Below are 27,528 nucleotides of genomic sequence, written 5' to 3'. Positions count from 1 at the left end.
GTCATCAAGACAAGAGGCAAGCCAGGGCAAGGAGCTCAAGGCAGGGGCACGAAGCAGAAGCCACGGAGGAACACCTTTTACCAGATTGCTTCCTCTGGCTTTCTCAGCTACCTTACTTAGACAATCCACCTGCCTAGGAACAGCACCAGCCACAGTGGGCTGAGTCCTTCTCCATCAATCAGCAATCAAGAAAAATGGTACCCCAGGACATGACCATAGACAATGTGGTGGAGGCCCTTTTTCCCCAGGTATGTCTAGGTCTGAGTCAGATAGGACAAATGAGCTATGATGATGGTTATAACAAGTGATGGTGATAGCGTGGGGGAAATTCTGAACTAAACAGGCATTGGCTTGACCATTTCTTGCCATTGAAGTGCTCAAATTTTAGGCTCCTATTAAATCTGAGGAAAGAGGCAAGATGGAGTTTAGGTGGTAGGATGCTTGCTTAGCACATTAAAATAAGCTACCCATGGAAACACTTGCTAAATAGAATAAATAAATTATTCTAAAAGAATAATGTGAGGGAGGAAACACACTGAAGAAATTTGGGTAAATCTAAAGGAAGATGGGAATAAAGACAGTATGCAAAGCAAACATACACAGAACAATAGAATAATAAACACCGATCCAAAAATTTAATTAGAGCAAAGAAAATAAATTATATTTTTAAGATGCTAATAAAAATTACAATACTTTAATCGTAGAAATTCAGATTAAACAAACTCCAGACTGTAGCATTGTTTGGTGAGACGGAAAGGTATTACATAACATACCAGAAAACTAACAGATTTGAACCTTGAACCAGTAAACATCAATAGTATAGTCTTAAAACACTGCTTTCCACCATACCGAAGCCAGCACTTGACTTTAAGTGTCTGTGTGTTTGTTTTCTTGTGTACAAAACAGCAATGTGTTGAAGGTGAAAGGCAGCAGAAGGAGAAAACTGTGGCTGTTTCCAAGTGTGATGTTAATATCAAATTATTGCAAGTCGATTAAGCCATCAAAAAAATCAATAATGATGTTGGAAGTTAAACATAAGACATTTGGTCATGTTCACATCTGTAGAGCCTGTATTCTTCCAATTATCCAGAAAAATGTTTTCAAAGACTGAGCACATTCCAGGCTCTACGGGACATTTCAATGGCTATTTTTAAAGCCACATGGAGTGCATAATCTCCGACGATAACATACAGCAAGGTGGGAACTGAGTTCCAGAAAGGGAGCAGAGTGGTAGAGAGAGAAGAGGGAGAAGAAAGAGAAGGGACATGACCTTCTTAAAGAGGAGGCATTAGGAGGGGAGGGGGAGAGAGAGAAGGTGAGGACAGGAGAGGCAGGCAAGGGGAGGGGTGGTGTCGGGGCGGGGAGACAGCAACAGAGAAACTGACAAGTATTCAAACACAGTCTTGCATATCTGGAAGCTCAAACACACTTTTAAAAATTCTTCGTGGGTGGCAGTGGAAACCATGACGGAGATCATGAGCAACACACACTTGATGTGATTGGTGTGATCACCTCTGGCAGCACAGGGAAAGCTAGGTAGTGGTTTCCACAACCAAAGTTGAGTATTAGCTCTGATGGCCACCGACACAAGGATCTCCCCTCCTTTCAGATGTGGAAGTGTCCTAAGTTAGAAGGGGAAAACTTAAAAAAAAAAAAAACATTGCATGCTTTTGACTCAGAAGAGTGCAAACCAGAGCAGGAGAGCAGGGCTGTGTGTTTCCAGCACATCCATTCTTCAGTCAACCAGGGCAAACACTTCCGCCAATGGTCATGGGCTGTGGACCACGGGAAGGGAAGTGTGCAGAGGTCGCACAGAGCTGATGCCTGTTCTCTAGTGCCTGCTCTGTGGAATCCTAGGGTTGGCATTGCCAACATCCTTCCCGTAACATCACAATGTCAACATTCCAAAGGAGTCCAGAGCCTTGGAGGCAGGATCTAGGATGCCAGAGAAAGGATGGAGAACAATCCCCACAAATCCTGGGGTTTTGTATAAAGGCAACGGCTAAGAATTAAGGAAATAACGAACTGCCTGCCACCACTGTTGAGTCTGGACACCGTCTTTTTAAAAAAAAAATGTCCCACTTCAATAATTGGAAGAGCACCCAAATGAGCCAAAGCTTCATGTCACATGACAGCATCAGGTAAAACTGCACGTCTCTCTCTCTCTCTCTCTCTCTCTCTCTCTCTCTCTCTCTCTCTCTCTCTCTCTCTCTCTCTTCTTTTGTGTCAACATGGATGGCTGAGCAAAGGATGTGGGTAGCAAAGACTTCCTGAGGCAGAAGGTGTTTGGTCAGTCAGCCAACTGTTTTTAACCCAGGCAAAGGCAACATATTGTTAAAATGATGCTTTGGTTTTGTAGATCTATCTTTCTATCTTTGTATTATTCTTTTATTTTTGCCATTGTATTAATGCCATTGTATTGAAAATTACCTAATAAGTAAAAGTATCGATTATGAAGCCACCAGTTGCACGTACTAGATGACTCCATGGCTCAAAAACAAAGGTCCAGAAAAGGGTCAACCTTGGAGAGAATCCAGAAAAGGAAGAAAAATTTACACAAAACACTCAGAAATTTTTCGAAGAAGATGAAATTCATTATAATTGCCTTTTAGACAACGTCTCAATAGACAATGTCATTTCCTCTGGCCTAGAACTCACTATGTAGACCAGATTGGCCTAGAACTAACAGATTCTTCTGCCTCTGCCTCATGAACACTGGAATTAAAGTCATGCACCACAACACCTGGCTTATTATTTGGTTTTAAAACCGCTACACCCTTCCTCTGGAGCCTCCATCTGTCCTAATGGCAGAGAAGAATGGAACTTGTCAACAGAGGTTTTACTTACTCTGCCCCTGTTAGAAACAGGTCACTCTGAGATCAACTCAACTCCACTGAGAAAACAGCCACTAAATTCAAAGGATGACACTTTGCCTCTCAGAAGCCCCCTTTGGCCATTTCTCTTTTCTAAACACAGGCAGAGGAAAAAACAACTAGAAGAAATTTCCAGAAGACAGGAAAAGGAACTAGAAAGCGTTGCTCAGTTTAGAAAGGCAAAAGAGCAATCCTGGGCAGGTGCAACCAGTCACTAAGAAAAGATTCTACCAGGTGGGAAAGGAAGTAGAAATGCTTGTGGAAGAGATCCCTGGAACCTTTGGTGTCCCCCCACTACAGACTGCTGTTGTCCCTAAGCATCTGATTAGTGTTTGCTGGAATTTAGCTGATCCCATGTCCTTTGTGGAGTTTCCTGCTGTCATCCTCTGATGAAACCTGAAGTCCCTGTGGTCTTCCCATCACTAAGACCCTTGCCCTCTGTGCCCTCTTGCTTCCTTTCCCTGGTCCCAAGCCTGTGCCAAGACAATGTTGTCCTCGGCACATTGGTGACCACTTACTGAAATAGGGGATTCAGACCGTGAGGAACCTTTCTCAGCCATGGTGGGCATAGTGGGGATGCCAGGAAGGGTTGACTTTCCCTCGTGCCATCTGGCATCCTTGGGTTACTAATATGTCATTAATACCTTTGCCAAGTTTGCTTAAGCCTGGTAGAGTGGAGAATCTCAGAGTAATTCTTCAGGGACCAGCTGCTGTACCCTCTGAGTCTCTCTGCTTTTTCTCTCCTTCCTTGCTAATAGTTTCCATTTCTTCTTCCTCTCTACCAGAAATTTTCATTAGTCATTTTCTTTGCTTGCTCCACAAGGTGACATTGAATTTACATGATCTGGATGGACTCCTTACATTTTTTTTTTTTAATCCTCTAGATGTTGAATCTTCTTTCTCCATGGAGGCTCGTTTCTGTAATAACATCTTGCTGTGGACTCAGCATACCATCCTGCGATTTATAGCATTAAACTTGACTCCTCTTTTTTTTTTTTTTCACTTCCTACTTTAGCCATTCTAATCTTCTCCAATCTCTATGGACACTTTGTCAGTTTTCATTTACTCAAAATAGGATGATTCATACCAGTTGTGATAGGGCACAGATGTAGGCCCCTCGTAATTCTAAGGGAAGTTGTGGCAGCTGGGATCATGGATTCAAAGACAGGAAGGGCTGTGATAAAAGAGGAAGTGGGGGAAGGAAGGGAGAGAGGGTACGGAAAGGAAGGGCTTTGAAAGAAGAAGAGAAGGGAAATGCAGGGGAGAAATCAAGGTAAGATAAATCCAAACAAGATCACACAGAAACGTAGGAGTGTTGAAAGAAACTGCCTATGTAAGTGCTACCAACCCCAGGCCCAAAGCCTGCTGAACTCAGGGAATGGCAATCAAACTTCACCTGGATGCCAACCTTCACGGCAAAGCTTTCCGGTGGTAAAAGTGGCTAGCCTCTGTGCCTCCTGGCCAACCCACTTACGTTGGTGTTACCTTCATAAGAGCTTTACCACTGCCCCCAAGAGTAAATGATATTACTGTACCCAGGTTACAGATAGGACAACCAAGGCTAAAAAAAAAAAAAAGTTCAAGAGCAAAGGAGAAGCCCAACGGAATACAATATGACTATGAACTGGTTAGAGGTCTAAGACTGAAAGCAGGTTGTCTGAGCCAGGCATGGAGCTGGGGAGGAAGAAATCTTGGGGCAAGATGTCCTTCCGAGTCATGGCTGCCTGAGATGGGTGTGTGGCTCTGTTCTAGCGCCAGCAGCCTACACTCTAGGGCCTATTTTGGCCTGAGACGTTTTTCTTTATTTGTATATGTATATGTGTGTATGTCTGTGTGTACATGCCAGAGGACAGTCTCTAATACCGTTCTTCAGGTGCCATCCATCTTAATTTATGAAACACTAGCCTGGAACTTGCCAAGTAGGATAGGGCAGCTAACCGTTGAGCCTCAGGGATTGGCCTGACTTGGAATTAAACATAGGTTCTCTTGGGCTTGCAAGACAAGCTCTTTACCAACTAAGTTATCTCCCTAGAACACACACATGCACACACACACACACACACACACACACACACACACATACACACACACACACACACACACACATACACCAATAGCATCTAACTATGGAGTTTACAATAGCCTGTTAACTCAGACTCCTGTCTCTGCTGGATGCTGGTATTACAAGCACTCCTCATCCATGACTGTAATGGATCCATGCCCCTTAATTGTTTAAATTTAACTTTTTAATTGAATTTGGAAACCGAATGAGAACAACATACCAGAAGTTTCCAGTTTACAACTGTTGCTGGACTGTCGTAGAGAGATCACCCATCACTTTAACACTCTCCACTCATGACATCAGGGCTACCAATAGCCCTTCCAGGGTTTGAATATATTTCCTGTCAAACTGACAGCCATGTCTGCAAGCTCAATTATTATAATATGATGGACATAATAGACTTGGTGGTTTCCAGCATGAATTAAGTAGCACACTAAGCGCTTTACATGAGGGGTAGCAGTTACCCTTCCCCACATCCCTGCAATTTGCATATATATAATTATCCACGCTTTGCTAATGGCAACACGGAGTTCAAAGACATGAAGTCACAAGCCTACAGTTACACAGTAGAAACCAGCAGAGCTAAGCACTGAACTGGGGCTTCTCTCTCTCTCCAAACCTTAAGTGTATCATACCCAGTCACAGGGAGCTGACCCCTGCACAACACTGCCATTCTAAACACACAACCAGAAACACCTTACAACAACCTCTTCTTCCGGTTCAGGTGCCTTGCCCTCCATACTCCCCAAAATTACGCATTCTGCTCTGCTGACTGCTAACCAACAGTCCAAATATTATGCTTTCCAAAAGCACCACGGACACTGTCAGAACAGCAAACAGAAGCAGAGATAAGAGAAGGGAAGCACAGGACAGTGTGTCCTCAGACGTAGGCAGGCTGGCAGAAAAGCAAACAGACCTGTGAAATGTAATCGGAATCAGCTCTGCTGAAGAATGCTATGAAGGGCTTTGGGGCTTTGGCCTTTTGTTTAAATACTTGGTTTAGAAAGAAAATTTTCACTTTAAAGATTAGAAACTCCAAGGACAATGCTAAATAAGTAGATTGTGCCATCTATGAATATCGATCACTCTCTAAGTCTTGTTTATTATCTTTGACTACTTGATTATTTGGTGAGGAGCGGGGTGGGTGATCTGTCCCTTCCCTCCATCGTGTGGCTCCCAGGATTCAAGCCCAGGTCCTCAGACTTAGCAGCAAGCACCTTTAGGCACTGAGGCATCTTGCTGGTTATTAGATGCCGTTCTTCGCATGGCATGGATGAAGATGTCTTTCTTCTGCTCATACGAAGAGCAGAGGACCAGCCTCAGCCATTCTGTACATCACACGCACCTCATATATATTTATAATTTTAGGACTATCTAATGCTTGTGAGAAGTTCTATGTTTTCGGAACGAATGAACCGAACACTGACGCCGGATGCAACCTGACAGAATTCCTTCCTCTCAGCATGCAGCACCAAGTGCTTTGGTTGCAGTTCCTCTAGCCACTTATGAGCTCCTGCGTCTTCATGCCCAAGTGTCCTGTGACTATCTGTCCTCTTTAAGAGTTCTCCATTAGCCAATAACACCAACAACCCCCACTGCTCGTTTCCAAACACTAGCAACGGGCGTGAGGAGGTGGCTCAGTGGGGAAAGTGCTTGCCATACAAGCATGAAGGCCTGAGTTCGGTCACCAGAACCCACATAAAAATTCTGGGCCTAGTGACATTTGCCTACAATCCCAACACTGGGGAATTCAAAACACTAGGACTCACTGGTCAGCCAGTCTAGCTAAACTAATGAGTTTCCAGCCATTGAGAGGCCCTGTCTCAAAGGAATTGGATGCAATTCCTGAAGATGGCATAGGAGGTTGTCCTCTGGCCTCTATACATACGTGCATTTGCATCAGAACATACACACACAAGCACACCCGTATGTAAAGAAATCCACTCATTTCTCCCTTGAGTCTTTCTTTCCCCCAGACCCCTCAATCCAATGCATCAGGAAGTCTCCTTAACGATTCCTGCAAAATCATCATCCATCCTCCTTTCTCCATTTCATGTGGCACTGGCCCTGTGCGCTCCACCGCATCCCCTCCCCCACCCCCTCCCTCATGTGGCACTGGCCCTGTGCGCTCCAGTGCATCCCCTCCCCCTCCCCCTCCTTCATGTGGCACTGGCCCTGTGCACTCCACCACATCCCCTACCCCACCTCCTCCCTCATGTGGCACTGGCCCTGTGCACTCCACCACATCCCCTACCCCACCCCCTCCTTCATGTGGCACTGGCCCTGTGCACTCCAGCGCATCCCCTCCCCCATCTCCTCCCTCATGTGGCACTGGCCCTGTGCGCTCCAGCGCATCCCCTCCCCCTCCCCCTCCTTCATGTGGCACTGGCCCTGTGCACTCCACCACATCCCCTACCCCACCCCCTCCTTCATGTGGCACTGGCCCTGTGCGCTCCAGCGCATCCCCTCCCCCACCTCCTCCCTCATGTGGCACTGGCCCTGTGCACTCCAGCGCATCCCCTCCCCCACCCCCTCCCTCATATGACACTGGCCCTGTACACTCCAGCGCATCCCCTCCCCCTCCCCCTCCCTCATGTGGCACTGGCCCTGTGCACTCCACCACATCCCCTCCCCCTCCCCCTCCCTCATGTGGCACTGGCCCTGTGCACTCCAGCGCATCCCCTCCCCCACCCCCTCCCTCATATGACACTGGCCCTGTACACTCCAGCGCATCCCCTCCCCCACCCCCTCCCTCATGTGGCACTGGCCCTGTGCACTCCAGCGCATCCCCACGCCCCGCCTGCCTCCATGTTTCAATCTTCTCCTCTTCAAATCTCTTCCTCAAAGGTCAACCAGATTAATTTCCATAAAATGCAAGTTCCACCACGGCACTTTTCAGAATAAGATCCAAAGTCACAGCTATTACCCATAAGGCCTCTGTGCTCAGCTCAGGCTTCTCTTTAGCCTCATCTCGTACCACCTCTCGTCTCAGCCACTCTGACCACGATGGCTTCTCTCTGTTCCTCAAATACGCTTTGACTCTGCTTCAAAGACTTTGTTTCCCCTGTGTGTACTGCGCAATCCCCAGTTTCCATCTGGGTGGGGCCGCCCTTAGAGCAGGATCTCTGCCCTAAATCCTGCAACCAAAGGGCCTTTTCCAGCTCTCTCACTTCAGCTTCTTCTCCATCCTGTATTTATTTCTGGCATCTTCCATAAACTTCAGTTACATGCCAAGTTATTTGCTTGCTTTTCCTTTTTTTTTTTTAACTGACTTGGTCCCACTATACCTCTGGCATCTGGCATAGATCCTGGGGCCAGAACAGATAAATAAATTGAATAAATAAATAATAAATAAAATGTTACTGGATAAAGCCAATGGACAACATGCTTCACCTTCAATAGAGCATGCATTAGAAAAGGGAAAGAAAGAAAAAAAAAGAAAAGAAAAGGGAAAGGAAAAAAAACAAAACAACACCGCTTTGTACATATAATGTATGAGCAGCCATGTCAATTTATAATAATAAATTTTAAAAGCTTGCTGTTAAGATTGCAAAAGATATTTTCTGGTTACATTGAGGACAGTGGCAATAAACATGTTTAATTTCAGAGACATGGAAATCTGGCCACAGCCTCTTAGTTACCGGATTTTGGAGCCCTTCGAAAAGTATTATTTTCACATCAATATTTTATGAGTATAATTTTTAAGTGTCAGTAGCTGTTCTCTGGACGAGCATCCCAGCTCCCCCAGCAGCTCCTGGATGGCTCCATTCCTCTTGGCAAAGCCTGGCTTAATTGAGTCCTGTGGGCTCAGATACATTTACATATGTGGCTAATAAGGTGCCAGGGCCTCAATGCAGATTTGTAAACAACAATCACACAGTACCTGGAGCCCTTTCAGAATGGGCCACTGGAGAAATGCATAATCACTTATTTATTGAGTATAGATTTCCTTGGTGTGCCAAAATACGCCTCAGGGCTCTCCGCTCAAAAGGCACAGCTTGCTAAGAAACGTTGAGGAGCCAGTGAGTGGACACAGAGCAGATGTTTTTCCAAGCTTAACAATTTTGTTTTCCTTTGGGAAAAAAAAATGCCCAGCTTCCCACCACCGTGCATACAGGATTGCCTAAGTTAGGTCTTCGGAGAGAAACAAGAGACACATCAGAAGGGAACGTAGGTTTAGTAAACCACAGTGACAGAAACCAAGTTCAAACCCATAAAAGAAAAATGGTCCAGCTTTTACATCTGGCTGCTGGAGGAAAGTGTCATATTCCTGTCCAGTGTCAGTGTGCACAGTTCAGAGCCCGGTGCGGACATTAGGAGCCATCCGGGAGCCTGTTATTTCTAAATCCCAAGGACCGCATCCAGGATGGTGGTGTTCAAACTTAGTTTCTTCGGTTTGGGCAGAAAAACGAATAATTAAATCCAAAAAACGTATTATCATTTAGCAATCGTGCAGATGGACTAACCTCAAAATACCAAAGAAAATTTCTGAGCCTTGGCCTAATTATGGAACACCCTGACTAGATCCTAAAAATCTCTTAACTAATCCCAGGCAAGCCTCACCCCGCCCCCAAGACACCCCTAGCCAATCCCAAAACAGCCTGATTCAAGCCCCCAAGAAACCTTGACCCAATCCCAGAACAGCCTATCCCCCTGAGACACTCTTAGCCAGTGCTCAGACACTCTGACTCAAGCTCAGATAAAAATGCATTCCTTTGATTTTCTGGTCATGACCGTGGATTTGGGGTTGACCAAAAAGGCACAATGCGAGCCAGGCCTGGCGGGACAGGCCTGTAATCTCAGCTCCTTGGGAGACCGGAGGAAGATGATTCCAAGTTCAATTGCCTGGGCAAGTTAGCAAGACCTTGTACCAAAAGTGAAAACAACGATTTAAAGGGCTGGTTGGATTTGAGAATGTGGATCCCTTAACAGAATGCTTGCTCAGCAAAAGAGAAAACCCTGGGTTCAGTGCCTAGTGACACAGAAATGGACATGGTGGCACACATATATAATTCTAGCACTCAAGAGGTAAAGTCAGGAAGACTGGAGGTTCAAGCTCTCCTCAGCTACATAGTGAGTGTGAGGCCAGCTGAGGGAAGGGGAGTTTAGCTCAGTGGTAGAAAACTTGCCTAGAATACTCCAAATCCTACATTTAGTGATCTCTCTCTCTCTCTCTCTCTCTCTCTCTCTCTGTGTGTGTGTGTGTGTGTGTGTGTGTGTGTGTGTGCGTGTGTGTCTGTCTGTCTGTCTGTCTGTCTTTGTCTCTGTTGGTCTGTCTCTGTCTGTCTGTCTGTCTGTCTCACAGAGAGAGAGAGAGAGAGAGAGAGAGAGAGAGAGAGAGAGAGAGGCATACTTCAACTCTCCCTCCCCTGTACTTAATATTTTGGATCACCTACATTGGTTTCTTTCTACCCTTGCCCAATGTGCTCCCACCTGCCCATCACATTTTATCCACCTCATGGCAAGTACAGCACTACATGACAGGGAAGTATCTGCACTCAAAGTAGACAGAATCAGGACCTCATGGAACCTGTAAGAGAGCAGGCATATGGCATGAGCATTGAAGTGTGGCTGCTTATTATGAAAGTGAATTTCCTCACAGGGCATTGATGGCCAGAGGGGTTGGCAATGGGAGGCATCATGGACAGTATCCAAAGGAAGGGACCTTAGTTACTCCTAGGAGAAGGAAAACAGGAATAGAGTGGGCAAGAGGACAGAGACTACTGCACTCTGGACAGATGGGGAAACTTGAGCCAAGTCACAAAGGAGGAAGGTTTATCTTTATTCACAATTTCAGTGTTGGGCCAGCCAGCTCCATTGTCTGTGAGGCTGAGGGGAAGCAAAAGCGTCACAGTGAAGTAGCCATGGTGAGGATAATGGCAAAGACGTTTATCTCACCATCAGAGGGCAGAAGCAGAAGGGAGCAGAAGGTCAGGGACACCTTCAAAGGCACACAGGCCCTGAGCATCCACTTCCTCCCGCTAGGCCACCTCCACAGGCATTTCTACTACTTCCTGAAGTACCACATGTTAGTTATCTTCAACACATGGAGTTTGAGGAAGCATCCCAGATCATAAAATTGCTCTGATTTGAATATGAAATTGTCCCCCAATAGAACTCATGAGTTTAAATGTTTGGCTGTCAGCTGGCAGCTGTTTGGGAGGTTGGGGAACCCTTAGCACGTGGAGTCTCCCTGGAGGAAGTGGGCCACTGAGGCAGGCCTGGAGGTTAAGTAGTGCTGCCTGGCTTCCTGTTCACTTTCTGCTTCCTGTGGACTGATGCAATGTGACCTGCATCTTCCCAACCCTGCTATCATGGCTTGCTCTCTCTCTCTCTCTCTCTCTCTCTCTCTCTCTCTCTCTCTCTCTCTCTCTCTCTCTCTCTCTCTCACACACACACACACACACACACACACACACACACACACACACACTGTAATGAACTGTGTCCTCTCAAACTGTGAGCCAAAATAAACCCTTCTTTCCTAACATTGATTCATATCAGGTATTTGGTCCCAGCAATAAGAAAAGTAACTAAAAAGCTGTAGCGGTCAGCATCACCACACAGGACTGCTAACACACTCTCCCAGCAATGTCTTCTTCAAGAACCAGGTGACATTACCAACTTCTTTCTGTCCACATTAAATAACTTGTCGTGAAGTTGGGGGGGGGAGTCCCAGTTCAATCTCTTCCTCACTTGGCCACACACTGGATGAATCATTTTTAAGGCATTGGGTCATTCTGAACACATCTAATGGTGGACTTGTATTTCTCTCCAAATGTAGGGCTCCTCATGAGAGGAAAAGGGAGAACAAAAAACATGAAGACCTTCCAGAAAGCCACCACTCAACCCGTGGCCAGATGCTACAGGACATGGAGGGTGTCTGGAGTGCTGGGAGCAAAACTAAAGAGGCAGGAGAAGACAGGGCTACAGAGGAAGGACCTTTCCCCAGCAAAATAGAACTACGAAAGGATGTGAAAGGTAGGAACAGCCTAGCCATGGTGTGCTTGTGGGCATAAGGGGTTTACATAGCAGGACTCCAGAGCTGGGACTGTGCATAGGACATAGGCAAAGCTACTGTCATAAGACAAGACTAATCACATATAATGTTGTAATAGCAAGTCTGCAGAGCTCCTCCCAGCCATGATGAAATATTTGGCTTGAAAACTCTACTTTTCATATTACTTATTTTTCCCATTGTTAATGACAAAATATCTGACATGAATAACATAAGAAGTGTTTGCCAATGTATTTATCCTTAAACATGTTTTTTATTAATTTTTTAAAATATTTATTTATTTAAGCATACAGTGTTTCACCTTCATATATGCCTGCATGCCAGAAGAGGGTAGCAGATCTCACTATAGATGGTTGTGAGCCACCATGTGGTTGCTGGGAATTGAACTCGGGACTTTTGGAAGAGCAGGCAGTGCTCTTAACCTCTGAGCCATCTCACCAGCCCCTATTAATTCTTTGTGAGTTTCAAATAAAGCATCTTCACCATATCCATCCCCACTTCTCTCCCTAACTCTTCCCAGATCTACAGTCCTCAAATTTGTATTCTCTTAAAAAATAAATAACCCACTGAGCCAACTTACATTGTCTATATACTCTCGGGGGTGTGGTCACCCACTAGGGTATTGTCAAGCCATGAGAGGCCATATCCTTAAAGAGAGCTCTGTCCAGAAGCTATGAATTGCCAGTAGCTCCTCAGCTAGTGGTAGGAGTTTGTACCCACATCTCCATTTCATACAGAGATTTTTTTTTTCCTCTATGGGGTTTTGCACAGATCATGTGCATGCTGTCACAGCTGCTGGGAGCTCAGAGGTGAGACTGTCCTGTTGTATCTGGAAAACAGTCTTTTCAATACAACCATGCAATGTCTACCACTCTTACGACCTTCCTGTCCCCTCTTCCATAGTGATCCTTGAGTCTTGGGAGGAGGGGGTATGATATAGATGTCCCACATCGGGTGGAGTAGCCCAAAGACTCTTATCCTGTGCACACTGACCAGTTATGAGTCTAATCACCATCTACTACAAAAAGAAACTTCTCTGATGGGGACTTATAGATGCAATGATCTATAGGTACAGTGCTAAGTCATTAAGAGTTGGTTTAATATTGTGTCTATTTAGAATAATACGAGTATGTTCTCTATGTGGGCCTATTCCTTGTCTAGACACAGGTTCTTGGCCTGGTAATGGTACCCAACGCTATGAGTTTCATCTTGTAGATAGGACTTAAATCCAAGACGAAAGTGGCTGGTTACTCCTATGATATTTGCACCACTATGGCACCAGTGGGCATGTCTTGTCAGGCCAGTTATTGTAGCTCACAAGAGTCATGGCTACTTTTCTCCTCAGTAGCATGTATAGCGCCTTTCGGTTCTATAAAAGTTAGCCAGTAAGGATGAAGCTTCCTTATCTCTTGACTGTACTAATAACAGTGCTAGGTTTTTTTTTTTTGCAGGGCAGGCTTTAACTCTCATGTTGGTGACACTATTGTACCAGTGAGCATGTCTTGCCAAGCTGGTTGTTTATATAGTTCACAGAATTCAGTTTTAATTTTTTACTTAATTAAAACAAGTCCTCAGGCAGAGAAGCTGATGGAAGTGTGTGGACCATGGGCTTTGGGCATACTTTGGCTTTGGCAAGGGGCCCACACCTCTTTGCCCCTTACTTTGCTTTAGCATGTAGAGTTGGCTTCCTCCATGCGGATAGAGCCTCCCAATACAGACTGGTTCATACCTGAATCCCAGAAGCGTTCCCATAAAGAGAATAGCTACTAGCCAATGAGAGTTCTCTTCAAGTGTGAAGAAGAAACCTTGCCTAGTGACAACAGTAGGTGTCTTCAGAGGCACAGCAATGTCGCTGTAAGTGTTACACAGAATAACAGTCGAGATGGAGCCACGTCACAGCCCCCTCCTTCTTCCTACTCTTGAAAATTTCTTTTTTTTTATGAAGATTTTTTATTCATGTATCTATTTTTGAGACAATGGTTTATATTTATTCATTTGTTTATTCATTAATTTACATATTTATGGACAGTCTCATGTGTCACAGACTAGCACTTTACTCACGATGTAACAGAGGATGTCCTTGAAACCCAGATGCTCCTGCTTCTGCTTCTGGTGTTATGTACCTCCAGAGCAAGTTTATGCCAGGGAGCAGACCTGGGGCTTTTTGCATCTTAGGCAAGCGCTCTAGCAACTGAACTACCAAGTGAGCTGCACCCCAGTTCTTCTGGCAGATTCTCCCTTCACCCCCTTTCATCCTTTTCCTCCTAGCCTCACCTGTAATTTACCCACAGAATTACTTTAACACTAAAGGCAGAGATTTTCTCCCCTGAAGGTACCCACATTGTCCAAGCTGAGAGAATCTGAGAGAGGCAAGCTGTCTTTACATTTTTTACGTCTTTCTTTAGTTAAAGGAATCAAACTTTTTTTTTGCGAATACATAATGGGTCTGCTAAGTAAGCCTCAATGACAGAGGGACAAACCAGGAGGTGTTTTTATGGTAGATAGCTGTCTGTGACCCTCATTTATAATCTGAAAGACAAACACATCCTGGCCATGAGCATGGAGCTATTAGTGCAAAGGAGACTGACAAAATGCATTTGCCAAATTCTCCCAGTGACCCCCCCAGTGGCCCAGCCACACAGAGTGCAGAATGGGTTTCATTTTATGCAGACATCACATACTTTTTGAAAATGTACAGTTCTGGTCCCCAGGGGGAAAAAATCGTCATTGCAGTGACATTTCAGCCCATGAGAGCTATGAACACATGACCTTGATAAGGAAGAGCTTAGAAAATGGACGGCTTGCCAAGCTGGCCTTACTTCCTAGTCTTCAGGAGAACTGTGGGGGAAGCAAAGGAGAGCGATGGCTTGCAGCAAAGGGGAAAGGAAAAGGAGAGGCGAGCCTTTATTTTGGGACAAAAGCTTTGGCTTAAGGCAGGAAAAGTGAAAAACCATCAGAACTGTGAAGGTGATGCCTGCATCAAAGGCTGTACCCACATCCTGTTAGGCACCTTCTAAGGGTCTCCCCTGAGCCCCCAGTTTTCCCAGATACCATGCACATCTATACTGACTCTCTCCCAGCCTTTTCCCCTTCCCAGTATATCTTCCTCTCCAATTCTCTTTAGAGACCAAGGTCCCTCTAGCTTTCCTACCTCTACTACAGGCATCATTTATGTAGTCAACTGAGTGACGGGAGCTTCAGACAGAGCTTCAAGTGGACACCGCATTCCGTCTTTCACTCAGCAAATACTTGCTGAGCACCCACTGTGCAGCAGGCACTGTTCCAAGAACTGAAAACATTCTGGAGAATAAAACAAACAAGCAAACAAACAAACAAAAAAACAGTGGTCAAAGGCATGAAGATAGTGCATTACCCAGTCTCCTCGACACCCCTATCTTTGCAAAGAACAGTTCTGGTAGGGGGGAGGGGATTGAGCATCCTTCCTAACCACAGGTGGTCCCATCTGGGCCAGTACATCTTGCCAGGCAGTTGTCCCTCGTGCCTTAGGAAAGGAGTGTTTGGGGGAATATTTATCCTTGAGCCTGAGTTCAGAATTCATTCCCTTGTACCCCTTTCCGAGCTGTGTGTCTCTTATTTTCCTCCCACATGAAAGTGACTAAAATTTTCTTCCATCTGGGGGTGTCTTCCCACTTCTGACCCTAAACATTCAGGAAATTACAAGGCAAGTTCCCTATGGAGAAAGTTTTCTACAAAGCAAGGCAGGTTTCCATGTCTCCAAACTTGTTCTCCCTTCATCTTGTAAGCCTGACTGAAAAGAAGTGGGTGCCGCGTGGCCTCGCTGGCTTTACGGCTAATAAGCTACAGAAACAAGACTGGCTTTCATTGGCTGATGAGACACTTACAGAAATACAGAAATATTAGCATTTCAAATGGAGTTGAAGTGTGTGTGTGTGTGTGTGTGTGTGTGTGCGCGCGTGCGCGTGTGCGTGTGCGTGTGCGTGTGCGTGTGTGTGTGTGTGTGTGTGTGTGTGTGTGTGTGTGTGACAGAGACTGAGTCAGGCATGTTTGAAAAAGAAATGAGTTTGCTTGGAAATACGTGGTTTCCACAGAAATTTTTGGAATCTAAGGGCAGACAAATAACAGAAATGACAGAGTGAAGAGTCCTCAGTCCTCCCTCATCCAAGATCTGTGTGTTGGATGCAACTGAAACCATAATCCTAGCTTATAATCTGCTTTCGCTTGAGGGTATCAAGGAAAACTTTGGAGACTGCAGATCAAAAGAGCCTGCTCCAATTTATCCAGACTCCGGGAAAACTCCTCTTTCAGGCCAATATTACATAATTGCAATCCTGCTGGAACATGCTCACTCTACCTCTGGGACGTTTAGCAGAGCATGACTGTTTTTCTGGAAGGATCAGATTTCTGGAAAAGATGGGCAGAGGATAGATCCAAAACACGGGGAGAGTGAATAATATTCCATAAGCATGCTAAGTGGTGATGGGTAATTTGCCTCTGGTCTCAGGAGCTTCATCTTCCGTGATACAAACTCAAGTTTGTTGTATGCCAATTTCTCTCTGTTTCTTGGTCCCCTGAGGACTGCCAGCCACACACTCCTGAAGCTCAGAACTCCACCATGCCCTCCTCTCGATGGTGGACTGTACACTTCAAACCGTGAGCCAAAATAAGTCCTTCCTCCTTCAGTTCTGTTAGGTTCTTTCACATGACGAGGAACAAAACTAATATATTGTTCCGTGGAAGACATTGATATAAGGTTTTTTCCTTAAATACAAATACAACCCCACTTTCCAGAAGTTTCCATTATCTGTCCTGTCTACCACTGGTTTGGAACCAAATGAGTATGCCCCACAATACATGAGACTTTAAGACAACCTCATGTCCCCAACTGGGTCCATCCTTCTTAAAGATGGATGGGTTTTATTTTCCTCAGTCCTCTTCACCATATCCATTAATGAACCCAGTTTTCTCAGGTGCCTCCTGCAGCCCACACTGGAGTTGATTTCAGAGACTCCACTGTGACTGGAATGAGAGAGAGTGGCCCATCTCCTTGTTCCAGCCCTCATGTCCGTTGACTTAGGACACTGTTTTGCAGGCAGACAGGCTGTTTCTTCCCAGAGTTTTTATAGTTTGAAGATTTCAGTGTTCAAAAACAAAAGGCAACACATTGTTGGTCGTGCTGTGGCTCTGACAAGGCCATATTTATTGAGCTTGTTCCGTGACTTGTTAACACTTCACACTGTATCGGTACTCACCAAGCGTCTGGACTGAGGAAGAGAGGTTCTTGTCTCTTTCCATTACAGTTCCAGAGAGGAACATTCCAAATATCATAATGAATAAATCAGTACTTACGCTTTATCATTTTTAAAAGCCTTAAAAAAAATAATGTCACAAACAGGAAGAAGAAATATATTCCCTGAATTTGACAAGATACTTGGGACAATGTATACAAGGCTGGGAGGTTTTCTCCATGTTGCCATCAGAGACCCAAGCTTTTCCCCAGCTTTCCACTCCCCCTTAGTCTCATAGCCACAGATAGCTACTCACCTCTGAGGTACATCATGTACACACTCTAGACAGGAAAAGGACAGATGGATCCCAGGAAATCAAACAGGTCTGTTCTACCTACCATATTTTCCAGAGAATAAGACAACTGGGCGTATAAGACAACCCCAATGTTTCCAGTTAAAATATAGTTTGGAATATACTTGCCATAGAAGACCACCCCTCTTCCAACTCGCACTCTCTATAGCAGACCCGATTATGTGTCTATTTGTAGGCCCACCACTTTGGGATGGACTTTTTTTTTATATTAAAAAGTCACCTTATATGCTGGAAAATATGGCATATACCAGAAAATGATGGTTTCCTAAGACCCTCTTCCCCACGTCTGATGTTCCCTGCTCTCTGGAAGTAACTATGTTACCAGGCCATCCCGTCCACAAGCAATGAGATGGCTTTATATATAAACCACTCTCTTTATGACATAGTCAAGATCAAGAATGATACAACGGGTGGTGAGGGGTCAAGGCTGACCAAGTATCATTACCCCTGATTTATATTTTTTAAAAATCTCATTAAGTCAAGAGACTTTTCCAAATTCACAGGCAGCCATGGAGCATAGCACCTCTCAGCTTCTGATGTCCCATAGCCTTTGTGTGGGACACCCATGGTCTTGCACGAGGCAGCATTTAGACTCGACCACGGAAATGCATCTACTCATAAATGCTGCCTTTTATCTGCTGAAACAGCCATCATCCTGCAAAGAGAGTCCAGGTAGTATACAAACCCTGTAGTTCCCCTGACCCTGCTGCCGTGTGTGTGTGTGTGTGTGTGTGTGTGTGTGTGTGTGTGTGTATGAGAGAGAGAGAGAGAGAGAGAGAGAGAGAGAGAGAGAGAGAAGGAAAGGAGGGATATGTGTTGTGCTGACAACTCTTTCTTCTGCTTCCCCCTCATTTCACAAAGCAGCAAGGTTTAGAATCAGCCTCAGTTTGTCTGGGTTTACATTTTCCAGAAAATAAGAGGGTTGGTGCCAATGAGCCTTCTTCTGGAGACTAGTGGTTCAGTAGTGGTTAGAAGCATACTGTAGGGAATGTAGAAGCATGACTCCCAGCTCCACCGGCTGCCAATGCACATCTCCCTGCCAAGTCTCTTAACCTCTCTGTATTATTATCTCTCCACCACCGTATCAGAATCCTCATGCCACAAAGCAAGCGACCACACATCTGGCGAATTAAAGCTACATATGCTAATTATGTCCATCGTAATGGGTTAGGAAACTGGGCAAAGCGTAACTGACTCCTGTCCTTGGCAATCTCCTTGTGGCTCTGGGTTCTTGGCAAGATCCGTTTCTTTGTAGACCTAGAGCTCACAGTGGCTTGTCTCTTAAAGGCATTGAACCCAAGACTATTTGTAAGGGACTCATTGAACTAGGCCAGGCCTGCCAAGATAAGCTCTTTGTTTGTTTGTTTTTATTTTCTGGGTATGAGTGTTTTGCCTGCATGTAGACACGTGTACCATATGTGTTCGGTGCCTGTTGAAACTAGAAAAGGACATCAGGTCTTCTGGAACTGGAGTTAAAGATGGTTCTTAGCTACTATGTGGGTCCTAGGAAATGAATCTGTGTCCTCTGGAAAAGCAACAAGTGCTCTTAGCCACTGAGCCATTTCTCCACCCCCATGAGCTCCACCTTGGTCACATCAAAGTCAGATGTGGTCTTTTAAATACACACATTTTTGCTATGTAGATAGTCATTGGAATGTTGGCTCATCACATGTCACATCCAAGGAGATGGAGCATCTAAGACGTGCACCATAGGGCATCACAGTCTTAAGCATCTTAGAATTCTACCTGTCATAGGTTATACAGTGAAGATTCAGGGCGCATCTCTCATTGTCATTCTGAATACTTAAGCCACAGAGTAGGGTCTAGGCTAGGAGCTGGGGGAATTCAAACAATATGAACATAGACTTTGTTTTAAAGGGAATCACGAGCCAGGCATGGCAATGCATGCATGTCATCTAGCACTTGGGAGGTAGATGAAAGAGGGTCAGATGTTCAAGGCCAATCTTGGGTACACGGAGAGAGTGAGAGCAGCCTGGGTTATATAAAAAAAAAACAGTAGTGAAAGTAACAATAACAAAATTAGATTAAAACATTTTTTAAAATTACGGTGTTTCTCCAGCATTCTCCCTAATGCAAAAGTTGGCCAGAAACATTCAAGCTTTAATACAACCAAATGTTGTGTGTGTGTGTGTGTGTGTGTATATATACATATATATATTCAATCAGTGTTTTCTTGGTGTAGGGGAGCCACTGTCAGAAATAAGAAATGCTGGCACCAAACACTGGAATCTATAGGGTTATCACTTCCACCCTCAAAAGCCCTGCTTCGGCTTCTAGCTTGCAATCAGAGGACCATCTGTTTGGCTGCCAGAGTTTATGTAGGCAACTCCTGATTCTAACTGGATTGTGTATGAGCTCCTGCTGCCCCGGTAGAAATTTCCTGGAGGCTTGTTCAAAGCAGCTCGCAGCAAAGCTCAGATGCAATGGGCACAGGCAAACCTGTGCACTGGACTTTTTGAAAGCTCCCTGAGAGGCTGGAACACACTACCAGGACCAGGAGCTACTACTCTAGTCAGTGGGAGTTCAGTACCTCTATCCTGAACACACACACACACACACACACACACACACACACACACACACACACACAACCTCTATAAGGTTATGGAGATGGTTCAGCCCATAAGAGGCTTGCCTTGAGAGAATGAAAACCCAGGTTCTGTTCCCCAGAACCCACACACATCCAATTGCAGAAAGGGCTAGGTGTGGTGGTGCACACGTGGACTCCCAGCACTGGGAAGGTGCAGACAGGAGGCTCTTAAAGCTTGCTGACCAGCCAGCGTAGCTTAAATTGGTGAGCTTCAGGCAAATGAGAGACCCTGGCTCAAAGGTGATGGAACGCCAAAGGTGACACCCAGTGTTGTCCTCCAGCCTCCAGGGACATGGGCATGGCCCATTCGTCAGGCAAGTTAATGTATTTTATGTAGCCTGCGATGGGGGTGTGCAGGCTATGGTACAGTACTTGCCAAGTATGTATGAGGGCCCGAGTTCAGTATCTAGCAGTGGGGTTTTTTTTCCTCTTAAGAGGAAAAGGAATAGGTCAGTAAAAGGCTATTTTTACTTTAAAGAGCCCAAGTTGAGTAGGAAGGTGCCCTTTCTGTGCCCAAAAGGAATTATTTTCAGCAGCAAGGGCATGGGATTAATTTTGAGGTTACAAACAAATCTTTTTAAATGTCTCCAGTTTTCTGTGAGTATGTGTTATCTCCAGGGTTTAATCAGTTCCAGAGAACAGCCTCTCTGCGTCTTCCCTCCTCCTTCCCCTCACCCTGAGCCCCCTAAAAAATCTTACTAAAGAAAGAATTTTTAAATTACCCAATTGTGGTTATCACACACACACACACACACACACACACCAAAAACAAAAAAAAAAACAAAAAAAAAACCTAAAGAGCAACATGGAGTCCACCACTCCCTCTGCCTTCCTCTGGCTGTGCCTCTCCTCATCCCTAGGGTCTCATCCATCATTTGGCTCAAGAGTACATCCTGATCTGGGAAGGGCTGACCCTGTTGTCTGATTCCAGCCGTTCTAGCGCTTATGGCATGAGGAGGCTTCAGCAGAGCCCCAAGAGGTTGGATTCCACTTTTTAAGATAATGCTGGACCAAGTGGAAGACATTTGAGATGGAAAGCCGTACGGTGGCTGTGCAGTCAGCAAGGCTGAACGGCTCAGCAGTCCCAGTAGGGAGCTGAAGGCATGGAAGGTTCCTGGAACACTGCTGGTCTTTAGTCTATGTCAGAATCCCATAGAAGTCGGTTCTAATACTGATGAAGGGATGTCCCCGCACAACCGGTTAGATGAACTTTCCACCGAGAATGCGAGCGAGCAAGTAGAAACCACCTTCCTTCTACCATGTCCGTCTGGACAACCAGCAGAGGCTGTCACCCACGTTTGGGAGCCAAGCTTCCTGTTCGGAATAATCTGATGAAGAGAATCCCTCACCTTAGCGCCAAGTGGCTAAGGTGGTTTCACATAGTCAAGCTGACAGTAGAGGTAGCCGCGACATATCCCCACCAGGGCTTCCGTTCTCCGCTCCTAATGGAGGGTTTATTTTCCTCTCTTGTTGACACCACAACTTAACCCCATTCGTGCTAGGAAAGCAGGGCGCACCAGATCAGTCTTTCTCTTCCCGCTTGTTTGAAACAGATTGGAGACTGCCAATGCCCCTAGGACCTACGAATCCACCTCTAGTCTCCTCAGGAGTGAGTGACAGCAAAGCCCCAGGACGAAGTCGTGAACTATCCCCCGCAACAGCAAAGAGCTTCCGGATATACGACGTGAGTTCTCTTTCTTGTCCTTGCCCCGTGGCAGACCGAGGAGATGTGTCCCCAAGGAAGGGTGAGCTGAGAGAATGAGGCGCAGTGGCTGGGGGGGGGGGGCGGGGGGCGGAGGGAGGGTGTGCATCGGAGGGACAGGAGTAAGTGGTTTTGACTCAGCAGGATTCCCACCCACCAGACCCCATCACCTGCCTGCCACTAAATCAGATTAGAGAAATGAGACCCTGGAGGTGAAAATGTAATGTAAGCCTCACTCGGGGAGTGAGCAAAGGAAGAAACTCTCCAGTGTGCACAGTTGTCTGAGGTTCCTGGAGGCATTTTCCACCCCGGGATCCCTCCATTCTGCCTCTGTGTCCTGAATTTCTGTTGTGTGTGTCCACTACATGTTACTAGTCTTTAACTGATGCCCCAGAGGCCTTTTTTTTCCTTTCCTGCCATTAACAGGTTAACTGTCTTTCTCGCAGGTAATAAGCTCATTTCACTTTGTGGGAAATGCATTTCTCCAACACATCAAAGTTATTTTGAATCTTTATCCATGATAGATAGATAGATAGATAGATAGATAGATAGATAGATAGATAGATATAGGTATAGATATAGTTAGATATAGATATAGATTAGTTATAGTTATAGATATAGATATATACATTTAAAAATCCAGAAAATCCAAACAGAATTGCTCATTTGGGCAACAAATTTCTAGCGGGGACTTCCTCCATGGTGTGTAAGCCCTGCTCACAAAGACTTTATTGTCTAATTGAGACAGGTTCAAATAGACATGTACATCATATAGGGGCAGAGACCCTTTTGAGAGAATGCTGGGAGAGTGCCAAGGAAAGCTAGCTCAGTTAAGAGTTTATAATGGTCTCCAGTGGAGCTCCTAACTCAGGGTCTTAGAAGATGAGCAGGAGTCAGAGAGAAGGCAAGAGGACAATGGAAGTGGAAGATGGGTAAGATGGAAGCAGAAAAGATGTAAGCTGAGGTCCGGTACCAAAAACACAGTGATGGTGGTGATGAGGATGACGATGATGGCGATGACGGTGATGATGGTGATGGTGAGTCTTCTAAAGAAAGTCAACATGACAGACTGGGAGAAACAGCAGAGCTGGAGGTGGTGAGAGATGGAAGGCTCACTCGGTTTTCCAGGGAAGAGACAGCTCCGCAGGAGGTCAGCTCTGGTCAGAGGTGATGAGGTTGGTCTCTAGCCATCTGAGACCCATCATCAACAAGTCGTATGCCTTTGTGGAGAGTTCTGAGAACATCCTTCCTTCGAAAGAGTCTCTACCCTGAAGCTACATATGGACACTTAACTCTGACGCTGGAGAGGGTGACAGGACCTGGAAAAGTTCCCCTTTCACCTTGCTGAGCCTCAGTTTCCCCATCTGGGAAGGGAAAGGCTTGATCCCTGACATCCTACTGGCCTCTGATGTTTGTCAGCTCCTCTGTCCTGATTCCAGGGTGGCTATCTCACTCCCCAGGGTGGCGTCTTTCTGGTCAGTGCTAGAAGAAACAAAACATGCTCTTATTTCCTGCCATGTGGGAGGCAGGGTGTGGTTGAACTCCCTCACTGGGACCAAGTTCCTGTGGTGAGTCTGGCCTCCCATTCCCCAGCACATCCTCACCCTACCAGATGCCTAGTTAGAAGGAGGGGGGGGAGGGACACTCGACTCCCAGCAGCCCAAAGCCATCAGCCACCAATTTCAGTGACTGGCCGTTTTCCTGGCTTTGTGGAAACACAAAGAAATCAGGATGTGGATAGAGATAGTAATTTCTGGGACTACTCCACCAGCGAGAGAGCCAAGCGTTCCCAGGAAAAGTCTTCCGTGAGGAGTCAGAGATGCTCCCCAAACTGGCCACACACAAGGGCAGAAGAGAGGGTGGTAACTACACAAGGTAGACTCCTGTTGTCCCAGAAGAATGCGGGACCTGTTGTCTAAAGGGGCAAGGCAAGAAGAGAGAGATGAGACAAGGCTAGAATTAATATGGCTAGAAATTATAAAACAAAACAAAAAACATGCAGGCTAAACATATTCGTCATCTTTCTAATTACTGGGGCAAAATACCTGGTCCAAGCAACTTGTGGAAGGGAGGGTTTATTTTGGCTCACAGTGCAAGGGCTCAGTCCACCATGGGGAGGAGAGCCTGGTGCTCACAGTGCAAGGGCTCAGTCCACCATGGGAAGGAGAGCCTGGTGCTCACAGTGCAACAGCACAATCCACCATGGGGCTCTCCTGGTGGCAAGCGCATGAGACAATGCGGTCTTTTGGATACCTTGCTTCTGATTCAGTGCAGGACATGAAGCCACAGAGAGATGCCATTCCCACTTAGGGTGTAGCATCTCACTTCACTTTATCTAACGTAGAAAATGCCTCACTGATATGCCCAGGGTTTTGTTGCCATGGTGATGCAGCATCAGGACAACACATGTGTGCGCTACTATAATCAGCTTTTTACATGAGTGTTGGGATTCGAACTCAGAGCCCCATGCTTTCCCTTTACTGAGCCAAATATGGCACTTTTCATCTAAATCATGCCACATCGAGGCTGTGGGTGGGGGACGGGGGACCTTTGATCAATAGTTTCCACCACCCCACCCCACCCCCATAGTGCTGAGGGATGAGTCAAGGTCCCATAGCAAATTAGTACAGCTTGAGCTGGAATTCAGTCAGCACTCTGGCTCTCAGTGCATGGTGCTAGACTCCCAGCAGCAAGCAGAGGGCGTGGCTCTTTCCTCTGTCTCTCAAGATAGCAAAAGTCAATGAAGGTCCATGTCATAGACAAGAGGCAAGAGCTGCCTGCTAGAGAGCGCAGCTTGTCTCTTGATGTATCCATGGTAACTGGTTCTTTGCAGGCACGTCTAACCCAGCAGGGCCCTTTCCGACACCTTATGGACATGAAGGCAGAGAAGAGACTGACAGGCTGGAAGGAACGCCGTAGCCGGTTTGGTGACATCAATGTGCACAAATGCTATAAATTTGGGCAGATCTTCTCTCCTTTCCAGGCTCTGGCCACCGCAGTGAGTTTCAGAGTCCTTGTGGGGCATCAGTGCCAAACCTTGCTTCCTTTGACTTTTCAGGAGTGTTATTAGTCACGTCTGCCTCCCCCCCCCCCCCAGGAATGCTGAGTAACAAAGGGCTATAAAACTGAACTCCAAAACTCAGTATCTTAGAATGGCAAGGATCTGTTCTCCTTGAGAAATACACTCCTTGCACTTCTGCTCTCACACTGCCAGCTCACAGACCAGGACAGGGCAAAGAGTTGAGATTCCTCCTCCCACCTGCCACTACCCCCGCCTCTCTCATCTATCTCTCATGCCCCACGGGGACAATGACCTGTCGGAGAAGTTCAGGGGAAGATTAGAAGGCAGCGGCTGCAGCTGCTTTGATGTTCAGAAATGGGGTAATTTCAAGGGAAGAGGTAGACTGGGAAGGAGGGGCCAGTTGGTATACATTCTTGCGGTCCAAAAAGTTGTGTGCCTCTGCACTACCCAGAAAGACTAACTGAAATGTAGATTCCAGGGGCAGTAGAGATGACCTACTGGGCCATGCAAGGATGAGGGCCTGAGTTCCTTCAAACTCCCAAGCATCTACATGAAAAGCTGAACACCGCCCCATCCATGCCGATGCTTCTAGCATTATGGGTGGGAAGAGACAGAAACTGAAGGTTCCCTAAGGCTTAGTAGATGCCAGTGTAGCTATGGCTTCAATGAAAGGCCCTGTCTCAAGAGGATGATGATACAGTAGGAAATCTACCATCCTCTTTTGGCCTTCATGTACCCATGAATGCATCGACACGCGCATGCGCGCGCATGCGCACATGGATCCCAAGTTTACATGGTTTCAATTATACAGAGAGCAGTCTTGGCAGGAGGGAGCTTGGAACAGCCTTCCTCAGTGATTCTCTGTTTACTGCCTCTGTAAGTTCTTACTGAGTCAGCATGTCCCAACCATGCTCCTCCCCGCCGTGGCACACACAGAAAATTATATCTCTTGGAAGGTAGAATGGGTAAACGAAGGAGGCCACCAATGGGACTAAACAACCAGAACCCCAAGCATGGAAGGGACAGGATGTCAACTGCAACTAGTCACGCCCTCCAGTGCGTGCTGGACCCTACTGTTGCGCATCTGTGCTGAGGCTTATCTGCACATCAGAATCAGCCAGGCATTTAGATAGGTTAACACCCAAGTCTTTCTCAGGACAGTTATATGAGAAGTTGGATCCTAGACGTTACATCAGCAGGTCCTGAAGCTCCAAGGATGAAGTGACCAGGTCATCCGATTTCCCCAAGACTGGCTTTCACACTCATCCCTCCACTTTCCAGCTTTTAACACATGACGTCTCAAGTCTCGGAAGACTCCAAGGTCTTTGTGGTAAAAGCAAGTGTCTCAGGTCCTTGGGGCCAGAGCAAACATGGAGCTGAAGTTTGAAAACTACCTGTTCTCCTAGCTTTCTAGGACCTAAACAGATCCCTCTTCTGTCCACTGAGCAGTATTCCTCAGACACTGTGATTGTGCTGGGCCCAAACCTAGGAATGGGAATCCAAACCCCACCCTTAAGGAGCTTGTGTTCCTCCAGGAAGACACTGCCGTGAACCAAAACCATGTCACAGACACAATCGTGATAAATGGTTCATGAGGAGAATAGGCACAAAGTGATTACTCAAGAAAGAACTAAAAGCCATTCATATTAGCACGTTTTCTGCTAAACACACACACATGCACACACACACACACTTGTACACTCACACATGGTCTTGCTGCAGAACACGTCCCTGGAAATGTGTACCTTCTTGATGGGAAGAGATCATCTCCCATGTTCTAGAAGGAGCAGCATCCACATGCTATTGCTACATGTCATGTTGCAGCAGCGTCTTTTCTGTTGCTATGGTAAAAACACGCTTTAACCAAAAGAAACAAAATAAAACAAAACAACATAAGGAAGAGAGGGTTCATTTGGGCTTAAGGTTCCCAAGGGACAGACTCCATGATGGCAAGGATGCCGCATCATGGTGGCAACACAGGAAGCAGAAAGAGAGAGCAGGAAGTAGAATGAGGCTATAAACTCCACCCCTCAGTGTTGTACTTCCTTCAGCAAGGCCCCACCTCCTAAAGGTTCTACAACCTCCCCAAAAAGCACCACTGGGGGGGCTGAGTGTTCAAATACATGAGTCCATTGGGGCCATTTCTGACTCAAACTGCCACCCGGGCACAGCACTGTAGACTGTGCAAACACTTAATCCTCATGTACTCAGACAAAGGAGCATCGTGCTCACTCTCCACAAAGGACATCAAGATAGAAAAACAGTTACCTTGTCTGCAGCTCTTAGTATCCCATAGCAAATCTGGGGTTTGAACCTGGGGAGGTTCAGCAGGGCAACCCCATGGACAGCTCCCTTTGGTGATATCAAGAAGTGCTCTCGACTCCCAGGTGCTCTCTCTCATGACTCTTCTCTGCCTCGTAGGAGATGCGGAGGCTGGTGTTGCCCCAAGACCTGCCCATGAGTTCCCGCATGCAGAAAATAAGTACTTCATCCCTTAGTGACATGAATCTCCAGGATTTACCCCTGTCTCCCACAGAGCTGGCCTTGGGAAAGGATGACAGCCATCATGAGAAAGAGAAACCAGTGAGCCATATGAAAAGGCCTTTATTCCCCCCAATAGTTAAAGCATCAAAATATAATGACATGAAATAAAATTGCAA

General features: G+C 46.1%; 1 protein-coding gene across 2 annotated transcripts; it reads left to right on the top strand.

Moving 5' to 3' along the window:
- The first annotated feature begins 1,886 nt into the window (after positions 1-1,886).
- Positions 1,887-27,528, top strand: LOC311578282 (uncharacterized protein). Of its 2 annotated transcripts, XM_084748152.1 has the most exons (6): positions 1,887-2,141; positions 11,720-11,916; positions 21,698-21,828; positions 23,307-23,414; positions 24,680-24,844; positions 27,290-27,528. In XM_084748152.1, the coding sequence occupies exons 1-6, from the start codon at positions 2,074-2,076 to the stop codon at positions 27,518-27,520; spliced, it is 900 nt and encodes a 299-aa protein (XP_084604278.1). In that variant the 5' UTR covers positions 1,887-2,073; the 3' UTR covers positions 27,521-27,528. The 2 variants fall into 2 exon arrangements, with proteins under 2 accessions (XP_084604278.1, XP_084604279.1); XM_084748153.1 differs by lacking the exon at positions 23,307-23,414 and having other exon boundaries at positions 1,892-2,141.

Source organism: Acomys minous (assembly GCF_964271855.1).
Source record: "Acomys minous genome assembly, chromosome: 12".
In the NCBI taxonomy this organism is placed as follows: Eukaryota; Metazoa; Chordata; class Mammalia; order Rodentia; family Muridae; genus Acomys; species Acomys minous.
This window is presented reverse-complemented; position numbering and strand designations above follow the sequence as displayed.

Coding starts and splice junctions, on each gene's coding strand:
- LOC311578282 (XM_084748152.1), top strand. CDS start 2,074: ATGTCCCACTTCAATAATTGGAAGAGCACCCAAATGAGCCAAAGCTTC. Junction 2,142..11,719: donor ATGTCACATGACAGCATCAG/GTAAAACTGCAC, acceptor CTCCAAATGTAG/GGCTCCTCATGAGAGGAAAA. Junction 21,829..23,306: donor AGAGCTTCCGGATATACGAC/GTGAGTTCTCTT, acceptor CTCACTCCCCAG/GGTGGCGTCTTTCTGGTCAG.